Raw genomic sequence first — 25637 nt, 5'->3', positions numbered from 1 at the left:
GGAATCACATCTAAAGCCCCTGGTGACCTATGTACATTTAAAACTGCTAACTAGCTCTGTAGTTTAAAGGGCAGATAATGGCAGATAAGCCATTGTCTCTGAAATTTATCTACTAGTTGCCTCTTTGAATCTGCAAAATAAAAGTTCCCAGAAGTGGTATCTGCCACTAGATATCTACCAATAGCAGAGCTATATCTCACTGCATGGAAAAAAAACCAGTCATCAATTCACTTTATTGTTCTTCTTATGTATCCGTGTGCCGTGTGTTAAGGGAACTATTCTTTTTCATTTTTCTTTCTGCATTTCAGTGCTATAAACCATGTCAGTTGCATATAACTAAATCTTCATAAGCACACTGGGATATTTTTTTTTGTATGATGAGTCACTGGAAAAATAACATTAATACTATACAATTTGATTCACTACTCATAAGAAATAAAAATGCTGAATCAGGAGGAAGGCCTCTTAATTCACTCACGTAGTTTTGCCTCTCTGCAGTGGTACTGTAAACTACTTTGTAAAAGATACAGTTATGTTTGTAAGGAAAGAAAAACTGATTCAACTGTCAGTGTTCTAAAATAGTGGGACAATTATCTACAACCCTAGAGAAAATTCTTGAACTCTTATCAGACAAATGGAAGTGTTAGTCAATGGATTCACAGCCAAATCCTGATTATATATGTCTATAAGCATCATTGTCTTTGGGTCCCGCTTTTCAGTGGGGGAACTGAGAAGGTGCTTTGCAGAGCAGAGTTCTACTACAGTAATGTCACTGAAAATTAAAGGAATATCTTGCACCCACACTGGATAAAAGGAAGAGGAAAGTATGGATTAGAGCTAATGCCCTCCCTTTTCCGTTTATGAAATGGAGAATCCAGACTCTCGATGTCAATGACAGCCATCTGTAGGAATTTAAAGGTAAGTGTGGCTTTCATTTACTACAGTTTTCTTCCACAAATCAAAACCAAAAAATACACAATCGAACCAGAAGTTTTTTCTTTTTCCCCTCCCCTGTTTTTAATAGTTTCAGGCTTACCACAGGAGTAAAAAACTGTATGTGAACTAACTTATGCCAAACAGATGATCTGTTTAAAGCATTAAAAGGCTCTCAAGCAGTTTCATCACATCACTGGTTTTTGTATTGGTGTCTTCATGAGCAGAAGTGCTTCACACTGGCAGTATCATATTCATAATGTCCTTTTGGGGGTTTTGTTCTTAGTTTTTGTTGCTCCAACTTCTGCTAATTTTCAATTGAACTCTTGTAAAAACAAGTTACAGTTTATTCTGATAGTTGCAGGTAATTCTCACTTAAGAGAAAAATTACTTTAAATAAAGAGCAAGACACATCTCAACAACAATAAAAAATAGAGCCAACCCAACCTTATCTCGGTAAAACATCTAACTGTGACATTGCAGAACACCCATGCTTAGGCAATACTCTTACCACAGAATTACATAAATTAGTTCTTTGCTTTTTGTAGACTTTTTTCCCCTACAAAAACAATCAAAAACCTGTTCACTCTTTAAGCAGTGGCCTTTAGATGTAATGATCACAAACATAATAAAATTTTCCATATCGTGAGTTATTTAAAAGTACTTCTCTTACCTTCTACATTCAACTACTCCAATGAACCTGCCTTTTATTTCACTAGTTTATATACAAGTACTGTATATATCATGTAATTCTGAATGCAGAAGTTTACAATGGCTTTGAGAAACCTGACTTCTGGAAACTTCCAGGCTAGCAGGTTGTGGTGTTCATTAACCAGTAAACACACTGGGATGCTAGAAAAGAAGAAAGTATGATGACACTTCTGGTATAAATGATTTGTAAAGTAACTAAAGAATTCTTTAAAGAATACTATAGTCTCTTCCTATTTTAATTTGTGTCTCAGTCTGAGGAGACTGGAATGTTTGCTAAAGAGGGTGAGTTATGAGATAGATCAAACTTCTCTCTCTCAGCAATTGTAAATTCAAAATTAAGGGGCTTTAATCTAGGAAGTGTGGAAAAAAACAGAAGAAATAACAACCCTTTATTAAAAGATATATGTATGTTGGCAAAAACGGTAACAGAACACAAAAAACCTAGACAGTAGTCCTAGAAAAAAAAGTCTGAATGAATACTTCTCTGTCCTTTAGTGCAGTCCTAATCGTGGCCTGCAGGGAGCGCTGTTGGATCGCTGAAGGTGCAGGGCCTGCAGTTCTTGTTGTTCCCAGATGACGGTGTTCCAAGGCTCTTCCCTTCTCTCCCAGCAAGCACAGACCTCTCCGATGAAAACCCAGTAGGTCCCGGCTGGAGTCACGAGGCAGTGTGCGAGCCGACCGAGTCCGGTGGTCCGGCCTCACCAGGACGAAAAGCCAAAAAGAAAAACTTCCTGCCCTTCTCTCCAAATGCCTGCATGCAGATCCCTTTCTCCATCCCCAAGAGCGAACTCCACAGTCTGCGCTCCCCTCTGTCCAGGCGGCCAGCTCCCCAAATCTCCAAAACCTTCCCCCCCTCACTCCAGCATTCGATGGGCCATTAGCCAGGAATGCAGTCTGGCCAGCCATTTCTTTTGTAAGGCTAATTGATTCCCTTCCCCCTTCCCTATTTGAACTCTGTTTCTCTTACAGGGAAGCAGGGAGAGAAAAATTCCTCTCTCAGATTTATAACCTATAACAATTTGTTATAAGAATTGCACCACAAATTTTATTTAGCTTCTTCTAAGATCGTTGTGATTCAAAGAGCTATCCAAGTAAAATTACATGGGAGGCACAGTCTATGAAAGCTACCAGACATTTCAAGCACTGTGCCTCAGTTTTGTTCTCCACTGAGATTTTAAAGCTCATTCTGTTCATTTATTGTAGAGTTTAAATGAGATTTTTGAACCTGTAACATACATTTTACTTTAACTTATTTAGACTAGCTTTCAGTTTAACATTTCATTAATTCTTTATTCTAGTAAAACCTAAGTAACATCAAGGAAACCTTTGTATAGTCATATTATCACCAAAAACCCCTTCATTACTTCCATAGCTACTATTTGCAATACAATCACTATATAAACCTCAGTTTAAAAAAAAAAAAAAAAGAAACCAATCAAAAAAAAAACAAAAACTCCACCAAAAACCCAGACACAGAAACCCCCCTTTTTCTTGTTCCCCTTCAGCCCATTAACCTTTTAGCAATTAGGATCTTTGTTGCAGCCAATGTGGCCTATGGACCCTGGGGGCCAAAGGCGGGCGACGCAGTTTTGTTACAAGCCATGAGAGACTTTGGGGATACTCATATTCATTCCCAAGGAATTACCAGTTTCCTCACAGACTCGTATTTATGCAATGGTAAATTGCAGAATTGGTTTTCCATTATACAAATCCAATGAAAATCAAGAAAGGCTGCTATTTTCTTTCTTCAGATCTGTGAATTTAAATTGCTGTAATTTTAATGAAATTTGGCCTGAGCCTAAAAAATTATTAAATGTTCCATAGTAATTCTCAGTGCTTTTCAAAAACATCTAATAGAGTTGCTAACATATATGGAACTGATCATGGAAGTCCTTTGACATTTCTGCTGGATCCTATCACAACTTCTGCTACCTCTACAGAATTCACTGGGAAGATGATAAACTAACAAGTCCTCTAGCTTTCCTCAGTTTTCATAACTGAAACTTTTTCTGAAGGGTTTTTGATTTGTTGGAGTCAAAGGGGAAATAAAGGGGAAAGAAAAGTCCTATTAGAGTACTCCTGCTAGGAAAAGAATCTACAAAGAGTGGACACCACTTTCTCAGTGAAATTCAGAGATTCAGTGAGGTTACATACATGGTGGTAAATGTACACAGCAAAATATTTTTTTCATATAATTGAACAAAAATGAAGTGATTAATTCACACTAAGTGAATTAGCAAATCAAGGAGGTCAGGTGCTCTCTAATTCCATTGCCTCCAACCAAATGCTATTTCATAAGACTCGTATTTAATTTTTCCTGATATTGCTTTTTAATTACCAGTTCAATTCTTTGTATTGAAGTATTCAACATTTTGTGCAAGAATGTAATTACCTTGACCGATAAAGATGAATTATAACCCAAACATCCCCTGGAGCATTTGTAACTTCATTTACATACTGCTTTCTACAGCTTTCTCTTAGTTCCCCCTACTTTTGCCTCCTCTGAGGCATTTCCATTCTTGCAAGTCTTGTTGCCTAATTAAAAACTAAAACTAAAAATAAGCATATTTGGAACATTTAAAGTGCATTTTAAAATAATATCCAGTGCATCTCAATTACTTTAAAAATTGAACAACCCTTTAGCTTAAGGTCTTCTAACACAATTTCACACCTTAGAAAGTTTTCTATGCCAATCTTTATTCAAAAATATGACATTAAAATACATTTTCTTAATTAATCAGTATCAGATTTGGGAAACTTGAGTAATAAGTTGCACAAGCATTTATCATTTGAGAAAAAGCCAGAAAATATTAAAGCAGGTACTAATTGTTTGTATGATCCTGAAAAAGAGATTAGTTTAGGGAGGAATTACAGTATATATACTAATATTTACCAATTTTAAAATAATTCATGAAAACTGAAATGTAAAAACAGTAGATGGCAGTCTTCATCTATAAAAATACTTGCAAGGTAGAAAAGGAAAATACCTTACTGAAATCTGTTGAGCTAAAAGCAGCTCTTAATTTTACTAACTGAAAGCCACTGCAAAGTGGCTTTTCAAAAAAAAAAAAGTTAAATAATACATGCACAATATTATTATACTCTAGCAACAATACAAGATAGTTTAAGTTTACAACTTCCACATAACTGTGAATTATTATCTTCCTGTGAGAATACAGCACTAGATACAGAGTGTTAGCACTAGAACTGTTTTGGTCATTTCAAAAACTCAAAAACAGTAAGTACAGGTAGAATCTAAACAGAGGAAATGTTTTGATGGAGTTAGCTTTTTTGTTCTGTGTAAACTGTCACTGTGTTGTATGTTTAATTCAGAATCCTTTAAAAAAAAAAGTGAAAATAATAAAAATTAAAACATAATTATTGTACAATATTCAAGTTATAAAAATTATTATTGAAAATATTCCCACTTTTCAAAATTTGTTATACTACTGGCATGTATATTTAATTTTACTTGCCCTGTGCTTCTTTCTGTGAGTGTAAAACCATTTCTTCAATTTCATCTTTCAGTTTTTCTTTTGGAGGAAGAATTCCAAAATCTTTCAATATATCATTCCATTCAGTATCTTTACTTGAACCCTGTTTTAATAGTATGAAGCAAAATTAAATCAACAAATGATTCTTGTGTGCCTTTTTAAAAATTAAAACCAGTCATTTTTGCTTTGGATGTACTGAAGGTGGAACAAAAGGGATCCATTACTTTAAGGCTGCAACACCTCCATGGACCATTCTCTACCATGAATTTTTATTTGTCATTTTTCACTTAAGAACTGAAAACAGCAAGAACTACTAAGAATAAGGTATTGACACTGTGAATAAATGTGTAAAAGCATACCTAGAATCAGAAGACCGTTTTGTTTTAAATCAATTATTAATATTAATGTGTTAACATAATACACCATGTTTATAACACTGGACTTCTGTGGTAATTTTAATTCAACGGTTAAGATAAAGGAACTGCATGCTTTTCATAAGACTGCATTTCTACTGAAATTATCACATTAAAAGACTCTTTATTTTAACAAAGCTGCTGTTGGAATGGTAGAATAGCAACATTTGGGAGGCCTCAAATATGAATTGGAAGTAGTAAAGCAGATTTTAAAATGGATTGCTAATCAAAAAGTATGGTATTTTTGGCCCTGAAATAATGACTTATTTGAAAAGCCTCCATAAATAAATAACTATATAAATTTGAATAACATAAATATTTGGTGATATACATAATTCCATAATAATGCAGCATAAATCGAACAAAAAGTACATTACAAAAATTTTACCTGAGGAAACATCCAGGATTTTCATTGGATTATTACCGTGCCCATGAGTACTGCACTGGCCTTTTCAACTGACAGCTGCCTCATTTTTATTGAACAAGGCTCTTGTACAGAATTTAGCATGAGTATAATGCAACCAATTCTAATGAAGATCAAATACTACACATGCCTCAAGGAATTTCACAAAGGTAAAAAAATTGCTTTGCAATTTAGATGAAAAAATACTTGTGGAATTCACAAAGAGAGTAAATAGAATCATGCTATCTCTCACATGGAAGTTAAAAACAGTGGGTTTGCAAGAAGACTCTGATCTCTGCCAGTTTCTCTGGCATGAGGAAGGAAGCAAGGCTTGGCAGGATTTGAAGTGGAAAGGAAGTGGCAGCAGCTCACGACAGTTCCTCCAACACTCCTATTGCATTGGCTTAGCAGACTGCAGGCAAGGGTACTGCTACCAACATGCACTACTAATGCAGCACTCTGGCCTTGCAAACTTCTAGAGCCTTATTGCTAAGATAAAGAAGAGATTTCACATCTGAATAATTTATTCCTTCTGCAAATCTCCGATATCCTGATGTTGAACTGCTCCACTGTAAATAGTTACAATAGGTGGAAAATTATTTTCTGTAACTTTCTACCTCTAAGAAGGTGGTTATTTCATCTCCAAATGATATTTCAAATATACTCACAAACTGACTTTATCCACATATAAAAATATAAGAATTAAGAATAATGTTTTCTCTTTCTTTGATTGAAAAGTAATTGATACAATCCACTGGGAAAAAATTAAAGGAGAAGCTCCATAAATGAGTTAGATGGTCACTAATGGGTCTGTAGTAGGAAAAACCCAAATGAAGATTTTGCTATAGTGTTATTCCTCAGGGTTTACTTACACAAAAGCGTCTTACACTCAGTCTTACTGCAAGTTTTCAATCCTTCACCAAAGCAGAATTTTGACTTAGGTACAGCCAGGCTATCAAAAAAATCCACATAACTAGGAATACTCCTCCAAGGTAACTACAGAAGAAACACAAGTGATAGACAGGCACTTTGGCCTCCAAATTAGTGTTTAGTGTATGATTGCCTGATTTAAGCCACAATCAGATTTGCCCACTTCATAGAATGCAAATCCTTTCCCATAGCAGGATTATGAAGAACAAGGTATTAAAAAACATAATAAAAATCATCATCATAACTAGACAAATAACTTCAAAACCACACAGCAAAAAGGACTAATGAAATGGAGTTGGAATGTATGTAACCCAGAAGATAAGCTCTGACCATTTTTTTGCCAGGAAATATTTTTAATATTTTGTCGTCTTGTGTTTTTCTGTATATCTAGGTCCAACATAAAATCTTTCCATAGTATTTTACTTCAATGGTGCATTTTATACTATACCTATTTAATGCTTGCAACATTCAATACGTTTGTGCAACCAGTTCTATATTGGACATTTTCTAGATGCTGTTACATCTACAAAATATAAAATAAAAAAAAAAATTGATCAAGAATCCTAGATCACAGTAAATGTAACAGAAACCAGTATCTGATAAATCTGAACTCCTGCCTCAAGGAAGAGAAGGTCAGAAACTAGCAAACCTTTAACAATTTTTTTAACAATTTGAATCAAATCAATATTTAAAACGTTGATGAAATAAATGAAAATATGTGTCAAAAGCTTCTCAAGATATTTGATGGTTTGAGTGTAAAGGAGCCAAGCAGTAGCAAAAATGATCCAACATAAATTGGTTTCAGAGTATGAAGCTACATCACTGAAACAGCATTACTTTACCAGCAGGGCACAAGCCCAAGAGAAAACCCTTTTCATAACATGTCTGACTGCTGCCAGTGATGATGTTAATCACCACCAGCTGGTGAACCACACCCTGGATAACATCAATCCTTACATGTAAATAACACTTCTAATAAATTTAATTTGCAGTTCTTTTTTTCTGGCTAATGACATGAAACGAATTCTCAATGGTGTTTTTAAAATATGAACACCTACAACTGTTCAGCTAACAAATTGTAGCGTTTTATTATTCTTACAGGGCAGCAATGATAGTTAATTCTTAGCAGTTAGAAACGTAGAGTTTCCTCATGTCTCGGCACAAGGAAACCCACAGAAGCTTCTCTCCCACCTGTCATTTCTCAGGACCCCATAGGGGCTGGGAAGGTTATGCAGGACCAGAGCAGCAGCCCCAGCTCTCCCTGCCCTGCAGGGCTCTGCAGAGCCTTGTGGCAGGCTTGGCCATGCTGAGGGAGCCTTCCCTTCCCAGCAGTTGCCTTTGCTCCAGACCACTCTCTGGTTGCCCCAGCAGCACGATGTGGTGCTTCGGGGCCCAGTAACACCCCCTACCACCCACTTGAAATCTCCCCCGTTTCCTTGACATCGCTGACCCAACTCCCTCATCGCCCTCAGCCTCAGCTGCTGCCTCCCCTGGCCAGCTCAGTGCTGGGGTGATGCTCTGTGCCCACCTGCATGGCTAGCCCTGGCACTGCTGCCCTCACAGAGGCTGCTGACCCTGTGGTGGCAGGACAGTGGCAGTAGGGCAGCCCTGTCCACTTGGCCCATCCTTCATGGGTTGCTGCTGAGAAAACACATCCCATCTGAAACAATTCCAGAAGAAAGGAATAAAATGTCAAAGGGTGGCACTCTCAAGTGGTTTGGTGTGACCAAAGGTGGCCACCACACTCCCTGCCCTGCCCTCAGCTGTGGGCTGCTCATGCCCTGCCTGTTGGAGTGGGAGCTGTCAGCTGGGTGGTGTAAGGCACTTGCGGGAAAAACTTCAAACAAATAGCCTAATCTAGTACAATACATTATAAAACGCAATTTTGTGGCAGGCCTCACATTAGTTCTGAGCAGGGGTCAGGTAACTAGATCCTCAGTTCACAAATAATGGTGCCAGTTCAACTGGAGGCACAGCAAACAGCAGTGCAAAAATGAGTGATCAAGAAAAGGTCTTCTCAACTTGGCTTACACCTCTGAGGCCATCATTTTCCCAGCTACCTTCTGAAGTTTTGCTGCTCATCCAAAATTGCAGAAGCAGGAGTTATAATGGTGAGGTCAATTCAAGCCATGACCAGTCAATACAATATTAAAAACTTTAGTCTGCTTCTACATTGAATCACAGAATGGTTTGAGTTGGAAGGGACCATGAAGATCATCCCATTCTGAATAATTAGTTACTTTCAACATAATTACAACCTAAACATCATGTTTTAACACAACTGTGGTGTGAAAATAAACTCAGAGAGAGAAGCTGGGAAGATTGTGAGGCTGACTTGTTTTTCTTAGTAGAGTTTCTTTAAGTCTACATTGAAAGCAGTTGAATTTTCAAGTGAATCCTAATCCCAGTTGCAATTAAATCTTCTTCTGAATGAGAACCAGAGTGCACCTGTGTTCTTAATAGCTAAAAAAATGATGCCATTATATTTCAGTTGAATTAAAGTCAAGATATTTCTTCAAAACATACAACTTATTCATGTTTCTTTTATTAAGGGAACAGAGAATCTCATCTTTTTTTCCAGCCAGTGAAACATTGTTAACCTTAAAGCTTATTGGGGATTGTAAAACTTCTTTATCATCAATATAATTCCATAGATCACTTGCAGAGTACTGAACTTGACCCCGCAGACTGCCACAAGTCCATAGACTACAGCAAAGGAAGTACAGGGGGAGAAAACATCATCTTGAATATCAAACTACACTTTCTTTGGCCTGTCTAGATAAGCTATGATTTTAAAGACTGCACAAATCACATATTCGGAAAAAAAAATCAATTTTTTGTATTTGTGTTGCAAACATTCTTATTCAAACAACTCTCTATCTGAGTGCTTTTATTTAGAAAGGAAAAATTATTTACTTAAGAGTGTTGCTAGAGGCAGTGTCTGTTGCATGCACACACTGACTTTTTACAGCTGAATTACATGTGGTTGTAAACATCATAACACTAGGAAACAAATAATTTTAATATGCTTTTAATATAATCAAGAAAGTAAAGAAACTTTTGAATCCTAAACAGAATGTAGTTTAAGAACATTTACATTCATTTGATTTTTAATTGTACATTAGTAACGAATAATTTTTGTAAGGAAAAGAGTATGTCCATGTACTCAGCATTCCTGCAGTATTAGCTCTAGGTGAGGAATCTAAAATCCTGAAAAATAAGAAAAAGCATTAGCTGTTGATTTAACACTAAGTATTTAAAATATGATAGAGGTATAAAATACATTAGAAAACAGAGCATTATAATATTGGTCACTGATCTGTAAACACTGATCAGTGTTTACAGAGCCACTGTGCTGTCTACCCTCTTATATGGATCTGAATCACAGATCATCTACCGCCACCACCTGCGACTCCTAGAACGCTTCCATCCACGCTGCCTCCATACAATCCTAAACATCCACTGGTCAGATTATGTGACCAATACATCTGTTCTAGAACAAGCATCGAGGCCATGTTGCTGAGAACACAGCTGCGCTGGGCAGGACACGTCTCAAGGATGAAGGACCACCGCCTCCCTAAGATCTTGCTTTATGGGGAACTTGCCACCGGCTGCCGCGAGAGAGGAGCCCCGAAGAGAAGATACAAGGACTCCCTGAAGCAACATCTCAGCCTTGGCCATATTGATCAATATAACTGGTCTACTCTGGCCTCCAATCGGGAGATCTGGAGACACACCATCTATAACGCTGCTGATGCTTTTGACAAAGCACACAGGATCACTCTCGAGGAGAAAAGACAACGCAGAAAGAATCGTGCCTTGCAGAATATACCACCTAAGGAGTCTTTCTGCTGTGCCTTTTGCAACCGGCCATGCCTATCTCGTATTGGCCTTTTTAGCCACCAGCGTGCTTGTGACAAACGTGGGTAGAGCCCTTCCCAAATCTTCGTTCACGAAGCCCAGCCATGATGGTGATGATGATGATAATATTGGTATTCTTTTTTATATCTCTCAAAATAGTTGAATGCTTTGAAATTAAACCCTGAAGTCTTTACTTAGTTTCAGTGTGAGTTTTATGTCTTTAAGATTAGGGGATTACCTCGAGGATGTCAGTTTACTTCTCAGTATGTCTGTGACAGGTAGTTGGATCAGTTCTTTCTTACATATACTTATCATCATCATTAACTTTCCAAACTGTTTACAGTTCTTGCTGCCTGAAACACCTCTGTGTTTTCTGTTCTAGGAACTGAGTACCTACAGTTTCTATTCACTTCTTCTGAAAATCAATGTATTTAACACATCCGAGAGAAGTTTGTGGGTGGAAATCTAAGTTGACCCCACAGTTAAAAGCTTTCTGAGACTACTTCTCAACATAAATGTGGTGGTCTATATGTATAAAAATTAACTAATTTACATGTAAATCATGATTAAAAGTATTAAATAAATACCTCCTTAGCGAAAATCCACTGATCTCCTTCCATTACGTGGCTGAAAGAGAAATATTCAATAAGCGCTTTATAAAACTGACAGGATTTAGTAACAAAGCCCAGACAACTTAGTGTGTATAGAAATTGGCAAACTTCTCAGCTCTGTCAATGTGATCATCATTGAAGATACACCTGAGATAAGTTATTGTCTAAACTATATCTATCTCCGGAGGAGAATTATACAGTAAAATTTACTGCATATAGATTGAAGAATGAATTATACCTATTTTGTATGATTTTATAACTGGGAGAAAGCCATAAGAAGTCATTCTAGGAGATCATTATCCCTTATTCTTTTTTGCATTTTCTTAAAATGTGCTGATTGTTGTTATTATAACATTATAAGTGCATGTTTCTATTAACAAACAACTGTATGTCACTTTTTGGTTTTAGACTGTGTTCTTTAACATAGGCAAAGACTTTCTCCATTTTCACTATGGTCATTTTCAGAAATATTTTGCACTACTGAGGGACTTGATACAATTTCTACTAAAGCTGATAAAAAATTTCTTAATGAGCTTTATAAGGATTTGCCTTTTACACTGGAAGCTTGAATGCACCAATATTAGTATTACTCAAAACTTTGGCCTGTCTTAATAACTATAAAGATTCAAGCCTGATACGTAAGAGATACAAATTAGTGCTCTTTTCATTAGAATCATAGAATCACTTAGGTTGCAAAAAAGACCTTTAATATCATTGAGTCCAACCCTAGCTCCATTCTTTTTAAAGCCATTAGCCACTTTCTCATTTAAGTAGAAAGAAATAGCAATCAAAATCAAGGGAACTATTATTAAGTCTGACTTGCCATCTTCTCAGTTTTGTCAAAATGAAGTAAAAAGGCAACATGGCATAAAAGATGAACACAATAGATTCAGTCTCATGAGAATTTCTGTATTTAATGTCTCACCTTACTGGTCAATATATAAGGAAAACAGCAAGGTCAGGCCTAATAGCTGTTTTAATACAGTGTGTAAGCATGGCACTGTATTTATATCATATGCAAATGCACCATGTTGAGCAACACTTTAGAAAGATTGTCCAAGATGTCATATTTTCTAGAACTTTCTCTGAGAATTAGACACATAAAACCCAATAACTTCTTAAGGTATAGCATGATATCATGTATACACAAACCTAAAATTATTTCTAAAAATTCCTATTATGCCTTTATTTTAATCCAAGAAAAAGTCTGAAGCAGATCTTAAGTAGTCCTATACAGTGTAATGCTTTTCCTGAAAAAAGTTTCCTCAGTCACAGCAATTTTTCTGTAATTCAGTGGTTTCTCTACCTTTTTTTTTTTTTTTTGGTATCTCATCACAAAATGAAAAGAAAAAAGTCAAACAAACCATACCCTGTAGAAGAAGTAGCCTCTGCTTTGAATCCCTCCAGGTCCTTGAAGTTCCTCCTGGAAAAAAAAGTATTTCAAATTATATCTACTGCTGTAAATTAATACATATAGACAGGTAGTTTATGTGCATTTAAAAAATATTTCTTCAGTACTACTACACAGTCTTGCCCCTTAAGGAATGCTTTATGTGCATTTTTCCATGTCAGTAACAAGAAGTTCATGTTGTAATGTAGAAATGGCAGAAAACATATGAATGGGGGCCAAATTCCACCTGGAGTTTTAGCTCAGCTCAGATTGCTTTAGAATGGTACTAGAAATGATGACCAGCCTTTGCCTTTGACTTTCCAGGTTTCATTACCATGTGAGAAACCTTTACATTACCATGTGAGAAACCTTTCCAGGTTTCATTACCATGTGAGAAATGTGTGAAACAGGATGACTCCCATCATTTTCAAACAAAGGAGTAGATTCAGTCCAGGGAAGCTTTCAAAGGAAGTAGGATTTAAACTATACGTAATTTTTGAGTCTTGATTTTAATTCTGACTTCAGTTCACCAGCTATAGCATTATACTCAGTTCCTTGCTGTATGTAAAAGTCTGTATGATTTTTATTTATATTGTCCATCTCATTCCAGCATTAACAGGGTTTGAAATACCCATCTTGGATTTATAATCTGTTCACTACTTCACTACTATTGTTTTTTTATATTCCAAAAGGATAAAAATTTTTCTGTCAATGGAGCCTTGTCCATTGCCATTGGAGTGTCTAACAGTATTTATATGTCATTCTTTTTCTACTTTTTCTATTCAAAATTGAAAATGGAAACAAAATAGACAGCTGTTGCAAGTTCAGGAAATTATCTAGAACATAAAAAGAATGAAGAGTACAATTACTCATGAGGAATTGTGATTTACGTTAATATATCGTTCTCTGCTTACAGCCAGACACCTCTTAAACAAGTTTACATAGTGTTCCTGTTTGATTTCATGTCAGAAGTTTAGTATCAGAAAACAATTGAAGCTAAAAATCGGTCATTGTTGTAACACTTTCCTTTTAAACTTCCAAGGGTTTAGAAATGTTAAAAAATAAATACATGCTCTAGTACATATGTACACAGAAATATATGTATTCATGAAGACGTATAATTATTTAGGGTTTTATCTTAAAGCCTCCCCTCTAGAAGGTATCTTGCTCAGTCTCATAGATTGACTTGCCAGCAAAATGCTTATCTCTTCTTTTTAGATCATATTCTATCAGGCAAGATGTGTGTCAAGAGAAATCAAATCTGTGACAAAATCTTTTGTTGGTCCAAACTGGGAAGAATGAATTCAATAAGCAGCTTTCCTCCTTCACCCATCCACCTTTATAATTCCTCATCTAGTCAGGGAGAGAGGTGTAGTATGTTTATGTACATACAGCAGGTTCTGGTTTTCTTCCCAATATGAGGGGACAAAATGTCAGCAGCAAGATAACCCTTCCTGAAACACATTCCATGACACCAGTCAGGTAGTCCAATCAAAATATATGAGCAGAAAGGTCTACAACATTTTTAGAAGAGCTAATGAATAACAAAGTGTGAGAGCAGAAGCAGGCAGAATTTAAGTTTACATACGTCCACTTTGTATCTCTTCAGTCTTCTCTCATTAAGCTGAGGAACGAGTTGCAGTAAAGGATGCAGGACAGACGACTGAGAGGACATGAACACAGACACATGAACAACAATGAAATTGGGACTTGATGCAAAAAAAGTCTCTTCCCACAGTATTGGCTTATGGACCAAATATGCACCAAAAAAGGACCGAAGATGTTAATTGAGAAACTTTTTTTAACATTTTGACTTGACAACAAACAGGTACAAACATTTATACTATGGATGTGACTCACAGAGTGATGGAGGGAAAAGCCATGCATTCTCACCTTTACTAATTGAAAGTTCAGAACCATTTTCATACTACTGCAATTATTCAGACTTTGATCAGTCTTAGGAGTGGTAGAGAGAGTATTTCCATACAGTATTTCTATTAACACTTCTATGATTATCTACTATGGAAGTTAGCAGCTTCATCTTAAATGGCAGCAAGAAAAATTATTCATTTTTTGCTAGAGAACAGTGTACAGGAGGGATCCCTTCTCAAGTGACATTTGTAACCATGGAACTGGTTACTATATCTAAGCTCCAATCATGAAATTCCTTGTGTTCACAAGACTTTAAGCCTGGAGACAGCCTGGTTAAGCACAGTGGTATTGTGTGCAGCCTAAGTGCCCACCCTGGCAAAACACAACCATGTGGGCTTGTGGAGAGGTCCACAGTGAGAAATAAAGTAGAAAAACCCATGTTCCTTTAACTAATTTAGACCTTCAACTCATATAAATGTAATTTTAAAAAAAAATGCATTTTTGATACAATACTTCTTAGAAAGTAATGCAATGAAAAGAATTGTAATATATGGAGTAAGTGGTTACCAAAGTGCTACTGTACTTAATAGATAAAATAAGCTTGCCTATTTGGAGCCAGTTTTGCATTGGTCTGCCTAAGGTAGGCAATATGGCATCATAGCATCTAAAAAAAGTAGAAGTCTGATGTGAATGAAGGAATTTAAGGATATCCCAGCTGGTCACTTCAACTCTGTCTTGTAGCCAGTGGGTAGAGGTTATAAAGCTAAGGAATGATGGATCCCACCTAAGTTAGTATCTCCGAGAACTGGACTAGAAAATAGTCAACTGAATGGCTAAAACCAAAAGTGAGAAAGCAGTAATCTCTGGGAGCAACAGCAAAGGTATTCAGGATAGTGATGAAGTGGGATGCAGTAACCCTTTAAGCAGGAGAAGCAGCAGAACTAGCTCATTTCACTGTGCCTTGATTACTGTTAAAGCCTCCAAAGCATCTCTATCATGAAAAGAATATCAGCAATATCACTTTCTAGGAAATACACTACATATTTCTGAAGAAATGTAATGAACAAAGCAGAAAAGGACACTAAGATGTAAGAATGATTGCTAAGAAACAAGAAAATATTAATATGTTTATCTTTCTCAAAATCCTATGGTGCATAGATGCAGAGTATGTTTGCACTTTAAAAGCAAGAATGGATCACACATAGTTGAATTGTTGGTTTATGACAATACTTTTATAGCAACAATACTTGACTATGTTTTAAATCATATTTTTCATTCAAAATACAATCCAAAGTTTGAGTGAGGCAAATACTATTTTGCCTGCTACATATTTATAACATGTGCAAATGAATTCATGCAGTTTAATTAATAATTAATAAAAATGTATTAAGAATTCTTAATAGTTATGGTCATATTCTCAGCTCCTGTAATTCCACATTGTTTCACTGCATATGCTATGTTCCAATAGCAGAAAAAGCATTTCACCTCATTCTTAAAATTTGAAACTACGAGATTAAGATTCAGTTGGGATTCCACAAATGTTTGATCAGGTTTGTTAGGGTATGGGGTTTTTTCCACACCTGTACAGTATTGATGATCCTCTCCCATGTTATTAAAACACCTTCTGTATCTTAAACATGCAACTCCCGGTCCCGAGCTTTCTATACAGTAGGAGACACTACTGCAAAAAGGAACATTGCTTTGGTTTTATATACAAGCACACGTGTACTCACAAGGAGTACTTACCACGATGTCTGAGTTGCCCGAGTCATGAGTCTTAGAATAATGAAATAAGAACTGTTCAAAAAAATTAAAAATGGAAGTTTACTACAAAACAGGGCAAGGGTGTTATGATCTTCTTGCCAATTTTAGTGTGACCGTAAAACATACATAGACATCTTACCCTTTTGGTGTTGTCTTTTTCATCTAAACCCTGCGGGAATAATTGGTAGAGAGGCTTTTATTTGTTAAAATAAAAACAGCAATGGACAATTTTAATTACATCATAAACTTTTCAGTACTGGATTGTGTCATAGGTTTATTTGTTCCAAAAATCCAAGCAGAAAATTTTTCTTTCCCCTGTCACGCTGTAAAAGAAAGTGTCGAACAAGGGAGGGGGAAGGGGTGATTGACTATACAAAAGAACTAGCTGGCAGACCTGCATTCCAGGCTGAAAGCTTTCTCTAAGGCTGGAGGGGGTGTATGGGGGAGCAGTTTTTCTCCCCTCCTCTCTTTGGAAAGAGACACTTCACTTTCTGCCTTAACAGAGGTAAGCAGTGTGTGTGTGTGTTGGACAAGCTCAGAGGCCGTTTTGCTCTCGACCTGGTCATCTGGCTGCTTTCCAGCCTCAGCTTGCCTGCACACTGCCCTGTCCCCAGCCCAGATCTGCTCAGAATTCATTGGAGAGTTTGTGCTCATCGACGAAAAAAGGGGAGCCCCGACCACAGCCAGCCGCAGACAGCGTGAGTTCAGTGCGAAGGAACCCGCCCTTCTTTCCCCTGTTCCCCTTCCCCTCCTTGGTGTGTGGGGGGGAAATCTCCATTTTCCCGCTTCTGCGCCGGAGCCCAGCAGCGCCCCTGCCGACCAACACCGAGCACTGCGGGCTCTGCTCCTCCAGAGATCCAACAGCGCTCCTGCCAACCGGGATTAGAATCGCACCAGAGAACAGAGAAGTATCAAACTGTTTCCTTTCTGGAGGGGACTTTTAGGTACAGGATTATTGTTTATTTGGTTTTGTGTTCTTTTGTTGGTTTTGCCTGTATACATATATCCTTTAATAAAGGGTTGTTATTTCTTATTTTTTCTGTACTTCCTTGATTGGAGCCTCTTAATTTTGGATTTACAATTGCTGAGAGAGGGGAGTTTGGTCTACCTCATAACTCATCCTCCTTAGCAAAACACTTCAGTCTCCTTAAACTGAGACAGATTGGAACATCATTCTTCCTTGACATATTATATGTCCTTGTTTATTAATGAAACTAATCTTTTCAAACTCTGTAGACAGCATTGATCACTCTGCCCTAGAAGAGGTAGATGTACATCCCTAGACCCTAAGCAAATTTCTTCCTCCCCTGAGAGCTCATAATTTTTCTTATCTAGAGCAATAAAAACACCAAAAACCTTGTATCCAACCTGGAGATTATTTTCCAAACATTAATGTCTCCCTCTTATCTTTAATAGGTGTTGGATTCTGACACTTAGCATTTCAGAGCAAAACCTGATAGTATTACTTCTAGTGCTAAGTGACATTTCAGATACTGGGTCCTCAGAATTCATTCTAGACAATGGCACAGTGAGATCAGACTTCAGAAATGCTGAGTAATCTTTTGTGTGTTTTACCTGTGGTTTTGGGAGAAATCCCATGACCAAAAAACAAAGTTCTTCCAGTGTGCTGGACACCTAATGCAAAGAAAACATGAAATTAAGTATCACACTTTCAATTCTACTATGTATAACAAATAGTAAGACAAGTATAAAGTAACCTTTGTCTGACTCACCTGAGGCCCAGAATTTGTGGACAGGTAGGCAGAACATGCATCATCTATCTGTAAAAGTTCACACAGTCTTTTTTTAAGAAGTCAGATTAATAAAAAGAAGTGAAATACATGTATTTTCATAAGCAGTTCAGTACAGCTAAAGGCATGGCAAGCTTGTCTACTGTCAGACATCCTTATAGGTCCAACCATTAAATACTTTGCATTCAAAGGGGGTAAAAGGCCTTAACCACATAACTAAACCTCAACTTATACTTGTTTGATTGAACAAACATAAATATCTGTGTCCTTTATTCTCTTGACTGTAAGCTTCTCAGACTAAATCATATTTTAAATTATGATTGTTAATATATGGGGTATGGACTATGAACTAAAATCTCTTCTGCAATATCTTTGGATTATACAAAACTATGAAGACAATGACAAAGCTAAAGTAAGTGATTCAATGATCAGTTCTCAAACACAACTCTTTCAATTGGATTCCAGCATCCCTGCAGCTGTATGATGCATGCACCCCTTTAGTGATTATAATATGTGCCAGCACATCTTATGCATGCCAATCAATTTGTGTGAGTCAACAAGCAGCCAATATCTGGGGTTTGCACTGATTCCTATGGCAAATGAGGGGCACTTCTATCCCTGGAAGTATTCAAGTCTAGCCTGGATGGGGCTTTGAGCAACCTGGTCTAATGAAAGGTGTCCCTGCCCATTGTAGAGGGGTTGGAACTAGATGATCTTTAAGGTCCCTTCCAACCCAAACCATCGTGTGTTGCATTCAGTTCAAAACAAATGCCCATTTAGCTCTACAACTTATCTCCATAAATGGCCAAATGTCAACACCTGGGAAAAGCCTAAGACAAGATCAGTGGTAAAGAAAAGCTCATGCTCTTCAACCACCAGCAATTTGTAATGCAAGCACTTTGAGTTGGAAGCAGGTCTTTGCAATAAAGTTCCATGAACCTCTGTGCCATGAATTTGACCAATGTCTCTCTGATCTACATTATACTTTCGGCATCCACAGTGTCCCGTGCCAACAGTTTCCTAAACATTGTGTGAAATACTACTATTGTTTGTCTTCATCAGTCTTTTCAAAGCTATCTTCATTCAATGCTGCCATGATCTTGTCTTGGAAAAAGTACTGAGTAAGTGATTCCTAGCCACCCTCTCCCTACTGTTCATAACCTTGTATTAATTACATCTTCCTTCTTATTGTCTCTTTTCTGAGATGAAAGAATCCCATAATACTGAATAATTTTTAGTGGAGTTATTATTAGAGAAGGGATAAGAAATGGAATAAAGGGTATTTGAATTCACGGAGGTAATTTTGCCAGTGCTGAAGGCTCAAAGTATTCTGTAAGGAAAAGAGAGGATCTCTGGCACTCATTATCAAACAGTTGCACAGTTTAATAATGATGGAAAAAAGCAGGTTAAATTTTTATTATATAACCTTAAAGTTGTATGAATAGTAACCTCCTTCAATATGTGCTATTTTTTTTCCATTTAATATTTGATAATGTTAGATGTTAATGTTAGATGGCTGATTATCTTGTTCAAAGACTGCACAAAAAACATAAGTTTGTTTGGTTTATTTTAAATAGAGTAGACAATGCAATTGTTCTTACAATTTTATTATAGCTAAAAAGCCCTAAACGGCACTCTTTAGCAATGAGAGCATTAAAAGAAAAAAGCAATAAAAAAAATATAAAATGCATATCTGAGTACTTCAAGATGAGATGATTCATTTCTCTAGAGACAATCTACGAGAAAGCATTAGCAGATATAGTGGGAAAACTAATAGCTCACAGAATTCCCTTTTCAAATAGGCTTTGTTGGTAACACATCCTCTCCATTCTCTTTTCCCTTCAACTTGCCTATGTTTGTCTCTGGGTGTGTTAGTTCAGCTTCGCTACTTTCAGAGTAAGAAAACATAGAGGGAGAAACCAGTCAATGAGATAAAACTAAGCTGAAGTCATTTGGAAGCCTATGTTAAAAGAAATCTGTTTCTTAGCAAAAGATTGTTTGTGTTTATTTTTTTATTTGTTTATTTGCTTGAGTCAGAACTACCATATTTCAGCAGCAGAACAAGCCAGAGACTGTGTTCGACACAATATAAGGCAAGGTATCTCTCAGGTAAAACTTTCATGGACAAATCAAGGTTTAAGGAAAAGCCAGAGTTTCTGTTAATTCCTTTACTAAAAAAAAAAAAATAGTTTCTATCTTTGATGCATCTTCTCTGTAATTTTCTCCCCTATTTCAGAAATGTGGCCTTAAGTCAGGGGATTACAAGTTATTTGGATTTGGTTAAATAACATAAAGAAACAAAAGGAACTGAGAGACAAGTAAAGAAACAAAATACTTAGTTAGAAAGTTCTCATATTTATAAACTCAGAGCCATTCCTGGAAAATACTCGATTTATTTAAAGGCAGGTCTTCTCCTGAATGATCCACTAGTAAAGTAGCAAACAGGGAAGAATGATTATTTTCACTTTGAGAAACTCCAGTGAACTAGTATGAGTGTGTAATCAGTTGACTGAGAATATATAGCTATGTATCTAATTCTTTCTCCTTAGACCCTTTCCAGTCCTGCATAATTCTTGCTACAACGGTAACTTTTATATTGCTTCTATTATATAATTTTACAGAATTTAGTATCTTATGTCTACCATTTTCTTCACTGAACTAACAGGAACTTTGCTTTGTTTCCAGTCACCACAGGGACAAATCCTGTGTTACAGCTAGCAAATCTTATCAAGAAATGCAGAAATGTACAAAACAGCATTTTTAATCCAGAATGTAAATAATTGATTTTCAAAAACTCCTTATAGTTATCAGGATCTTACTTCCCAAGAGACCATTTTTCCCCAGGAGATAAATATCACTACAGCTCATTCAAGTGCCAATATATTGGATTTTGAGTCAGTACTTCCAATATGAACTATGGGGAGATGACAGTAAGGGTAATGCCTCCTGTAATGGTCTCAATAGGAAGAAATTTACTCTCTGCATCAGCAGCCCTGATGAGTCACTTGCTTTCTAATGTTATCAAAAGCTACTAAATTAAATGTCAACACAATAATTGAAGGTTACAGCAACACCAGGGCATGCAAGTTGCAGGCTAAACCCTCTCCACATGTTATGCCCTGCCACTCCATCTGTTCCAAAAGGGCACAGAAGAGCCTGTATTAACATATATGTCACATCTCAGAGTCAAAACAAATGTTCATTTCAGAGATTAGAGTGGAAGTTATGATGCCAACTGTTAGCAAAATGTTAGAGCAGCTAATTGGCACAGTATATTATCTTTTACCTTTACCTAGTAAATTGAGAGGTTAGGATAGGCTTAAATAGTGTCCCAGCCCTGTGTGCAGAACAGAAGATGAAAGAGGTAAGACCAGGTGAGTTGAAACAATTCCTGCATATAACATACAAAACTACCAGGCAGGACCATGTGTTTCTTCCAGGAACAGTGGCTGCCTGGTCATTGACAGTTAAGTGACAACTGTTATCAAACATAGCTCTCCATTGAGACAAGACAGTCTTTTCTCAGAATGATATCTCAACACTCAGACACAACATCCTCTTGAAGCAACTGTTAAGAATCTATGGAAAATTAGGTATTTCACATCTTGGCTGATGCCAAGATAGGAGACACACAGGACTGGACGAAAATGAACCTGAACACCACGCAAGAGAAATAGTGAGGTGTGACTGTAGCAAAGATGGGCACAGAAGAAACAGGAGTATACCACATGGTAGATGATGCTTACCTCTTTCCAAAGCTGCAAATCCTCATCTGACTCAAATGCCTGAGATGGCATCGGTGCACCTGGAAGCATAAACTGTGCTTAGCAATGCTGTCCAGTAAAAGGTCATTTGTATAAGTATCCTGTGTCAGAGATTTAAATAAAAACTCTGAACATTGCTAGGATACCTAACACACTTACTAACTGCAAAGTCTGAGAGCTGCACAATCCAAGGAAGTCTGCTGCCCTGAGTGTTTTGGGATTTGTCCAGTAGTTTCTGCCTGCTGTATGTTAGCAACACAGCAGGACGCTTCTTCACAAGTTCACAGCAGAGACAGATGTATCTCAGTGTGTAAGTTGTTCAGGACTCACTGAGGGTCAGGCTAGCATTAGTCCATTCTCAGTGACAAGCAGAAGGCAAGAAAATTTGCATGGCAGCCCTTGCATGTTAAGACCTGCTCAGGAAAGCACGTTCCAGTGCCTACAACTTTGCGCTTTCCAAAAACTCTGCTCACCTCCAGCACATGCAATGCAAGTTGAGAATCTGGATTCTACCTCTTGCCTTCTTGTATGCTACAACTAAATAATTAAACATGTGCTATGTAACATACACTTGCATATGAAGAATACCCGTGACATGAACAAGGTGTTTTTGAAAAGGTGATAGACAGTACATGTGTAACTGGTATTGTTTCCTCTATTTGACATATGTGATGTGAAAAAGTTTGGTCCCTTAGAAGATTATTAATGTGTTATTAATTGCACAATGCTGCAGTGATGCTGTGCTTGGCTCGGGGCAGCTTTCTCCATGTCTGTCCACCCAGGCTGCAGAACTGGAAGTCATTGTACCAGGGTTCCTTCCAACTCAGTGCCCACAATATCCCCCCTTACACTGCCAGATAAAATAACAATGTTGTATTTTTAACAGCAATGTATTGTTACAGCCTCTGTAAAAAATAGAAATAAGCATCACCGAATTGTGAGTATACTAGACACCACACAGGTATATCAGTGAGGTGTTGTAACTCCCCTGGGAGGGAGACTGGTGCTGGAGAGGGTCATGCTTTATCCGTACATGCCTAGCACCACAGGAAACACTACAAAGTTATCTAATTTATCCCCGTGCTCAAAGGTGCTGACCGTGAGCCATGCTTAAACTGTTTATACACTGTTCTTAAAAGACCTCAGATTAATAGAGATTTTATAACCTCCTAGGAAGTCTAAAACTACGTGTGGTCACATTTTTTTCAAGGAATTGAACTGAATTAAACAAAAAAAGAGGTGAAGGTAGACTTATCTAGAAAGGCCAGGCAAGGAGTGTGTGAGTGCCCATCACGTTCGTTTGTTTTGTATGTACTCCTAATAACAATAACCACAACAGTAGTTAGTTTCAGGCGTTAACAGACGGATTTCAAAACCACATGTTGGTACTGGCACAGACTTAAGGTGACTAATTATTCTGGATGTTTGCTTTCCCTTAAAAATAAGAATTAGACAGGCTCTTAATTTCACACTATACAGAAGTGGAATATTTTTTTTAAATCTCCAAGATGTTCACATAACAAGAAAACTGCTTTCCAGTTGTTTGTTTCATTTCAAGTAAAAATGCCACATAAAGACACTACAGTTGTCTTACTTCATTTTCTACTCTTAAATTAGTGTATTCAAATTGAGGTATTGCCTGGGACTGGTATCCTGATTGCAAAGAGTGGAACTGGGTAACACTTCAAATTAGCACACCTTCCCCATCAAACCATTGCCTGCCTGTCTCTGAACACTGTTTCTGCCATTGCCTGGTTCCCAAGGCTTTTCAGGGGGAGCAGAAGAAATCCATTCACCTGTAAGTCTTAGGGCAGCAAGAAAGCAAGCCTGAATATTACAGCTTGCTTTTTCTCCCCCCCCCCCCCACCCCCCCAACTCCTGCAGCAGAAACTTTTGGGTCAGAGGAGGGAAATTATTTCACCAGCTCTCAAGTTTTCTTAATCCTTCTCCACTTATTCAAAAACTCTTATTTCATGTATAGTCCCATCTGTTTTGTGCTCACATGTAGGACTGTGTTCCTCCAAGGGCTAAGCAGTGTCCCTTCATCACCCTGTCCAGAACAGTGCTGCAGTCCCTACAGGACTTCATTCATTTACACACATACAAACACAGTGAAACATTAGGTTATTTTGTAATATACTCAAAATAACTATAGGGGGAAAAAAAACAAACAAGATAGAAGAGAGTGCTATTGAGAAAAGCAATCCTATTCAAAAGGCATATGGAGGAGGAAATCCTCCTACAAAATTGACATTGTCCACAATACATTTACTCTTTCATCCTTCAATTCTGCCAACTTTTAAAATCTCAACTTCTTTCAAGGCAGTAGAATGCCAGATGCACAACCTAGACTCACATCTTACATCTTCTCATCCCTCCATTGCTCTCCCTAAACCAGCTCCTGGCAATCATTTGTGTAAGAAAAATAATTGAATACTATGCACCATTGCCCTTTGCTGCCCTCCTTTTCCTTTCCTCCCCTCTTCCACTTCTTCAGAATTTATTTTTAACATGATATTAAGTATACTGTACTTAGATTTCTTTAATTGTTGGTATTAAAAATGCAACAAATCAGAACAAAAACTCACAATTAAAACAACCCACACACATATAATACAAACAAAATGGAAATAATCCTTGCATAGCATTTTGTGACGTTACTTCACTAGGTGTTAGTAGTTAATCTGTCTGGGGTGGGAAAATACAATAAGAAAGAGAGTATGGTTTGTTAAGCAGCCCATCAGTCCTTTCACAAGCACTCCCTGATACAAAAGTAGCACCTTTTAGGATTTCTATTCCAATAAATATTGCTGCAGGTTGAACTAAGTGACTGCAATTCTGTGATACATCTTGTTTCTTTTCTTTTTCTCACCTTTCAAATCAGAGTAAATGACATTTAAAATTAAACCGCTTTTAACAGAAGTCAATTCTCCAAGTTGCTGGAGTGCAGTTTTGTCAGGACAGAGTAATCCCACCGGAATATGCGAAGAAGCCTCCCAGACCAACCCCCAAAACTGCTCCCAGCAGCTGCAACCCTCCTGCGCATCCTTATACACACACCCCCACCCCGGGGCACCCAGGCAGCGGTTCGCTCCGCACCCCCCGCAAGGCTGGCAGGCTGTGGGGGCACCCCTCGCTCCTCAGATAATGTGCAGAGCTGGCAGAGCAGGAAGGGCTTGCGAGGGGGATGCTCCTCACCTTTGCAATAAGACATCGAGGAGGCGAGGAGGAGGAAGAGGAGGAGAAGCGGGGATCCGGGCAGAGCCGCGCCGTCCCCTGCCTTCCTCAGGCTGCGCTGGGGGGTGGCCGCGGGAGGTTGATGGTAGCAGAGATGTCCCATGCCCGCGGAGTGCCCGGCGCCGCCGCTCTGCCAGCAGCTCTTCTGGGCATGTCCTTGCTCCCTGCCCCAACTTTTTAAATCTCCCCGACACGTGGACGAGCCCCAGCCTGGCTCGGGGAGGGCTGCCCCGCGCCCTCCGGGATCGGCCCCGCTGCCGGGGCGTGACTCACCTCGCTCCGCTCCGCTCCGCCCCGGGGGTAGGACCACTGGGACCTCGGCTGGGGCGGTGGATGTCCCTGATTAGCACGGAGGCAAGGGGCTGACCAGGCTCCAGGACTGTATTAAACCCCCTCCTTAAGAAAAACCCATGTTTTAGCCCCTCTTCCCCCCGAGCCCTGGCAGGAGCCGCGGTGGCCGGCGTGAAAGGTGCTGCTTCTCCCCTGCCGCGCCCGGGCGTTCG

The 25637-nt window shown here is 38.1% G+C and overlaps 2 protein-coding genes across 4 annotated transcripts; both read right to left on the bottom strand.

Moving 5' to 3' along the window:
* Window positions 1–958: 958 nt before the first annotated feature.
* PDCL2 (phosducin like 2) lies at window positions 959–5256 on the bottom strand (the record flags this gene model as incomplete). The annotated part of the gene is given in 7 exon segments (XM_064653909.1): window positions 959–1217; window positions 1220–1284; window positions 1607–1652; window positions 1655–1785; window positions 4037–4151; window positions 4154–4179; window positions 5117–5256. Coding segments are annotated over 7 exon segments (651 nt in total), but the record flags the coding sequence as incomplete, so codon positions are not given.
* A 4643-nt stretch (window positions 5257–9899) lies between these two features.
* Window positions 9900–25369, bottom strand: NMU (neuromedin U). 3 transcript variants are annotated; one of them, XM_064652848.1, is made up of 10 exons: window positions 25096–25360; window positions 21880–21938; window positions 18116–18163; window positions 17958–18017; window positions 16522–16551; window positions 16365–16415; window positions 14335–14409; window positions 12726–12779; window positions 11333–11372; window positions 9900–10094 (listed from the first exon to the last, which is right to left on the bottom strand). In XM_064652848.1, exons 1-9 carry the CDS (start codon window positions 25235–25237, stop codon window positions 11337–11339), a joined length of 555 nt encoding a protein of 184 aa, XP_064508918.1. In that variant the 5' UTR covers window positions 25238–25360; the 3' UTR covers window positions 9900–10094; window positions 11333–11336. The 3 variants fall into 3 exon arrangements, with proteins under 3 accessions (XP_064508918.1, XP_064508920.1, XP_064508919.1); XM_064652850.1 differs by lacking the exon at window positions 14335–14409 and having other exon boundaries at window positions 25096–25369; XM_064652849.1 differs by lacking the exon at window positions 16365–16415 and having other exon boundaries at window positions 25096–25365.
* Between the last annotated feature and the right edge of the window lie 268 nt (window positions 25370–25637).

Source organism: Pseudopipra pipra, chromosome 4 (genome assembly GCF_036250125.1).
Source record: "Pseudopipra pipra isolate bDixPip1 chromosome 4, bDixPip1.hap1, whole genome shotgun sequence".
Lineage (NCBI taxonomy): Eukaryota > Metazoa > Chordata > Aves > Passeriformes > Pipridae > Pseudopipra > Pseudopipra pipra.
Note: the sequence above shows the minus strand (reverse complement) of the source record. Positions and strands in the feature narration are given on the sequence as shown.

Bases quoted from the DNA above. Each gene is read 5' to 3' on its own strand.
- NMU (XM_064652848.1), bottom strand. From the start codon at position 25,237: ATGGGACATCTCTGCTACCATCAACCTCCCGCGGCCACCCCCCAGCGC. The intron at 14,410-16,364 runs GTAAGTACTCCT...ATGTCCTCTCAG, and splicing joins CGGGCAACTCAGACATCGTG to TCGTCTGTCCTGCATCCTTT. The intron at 11,373-12,725 runs GTATGGTTTGTT...TTTCTCTTTCAG, and splicing joins GAGGCTACTTCTTCTACAGG to CCACGTAATGGAAGGAGATC.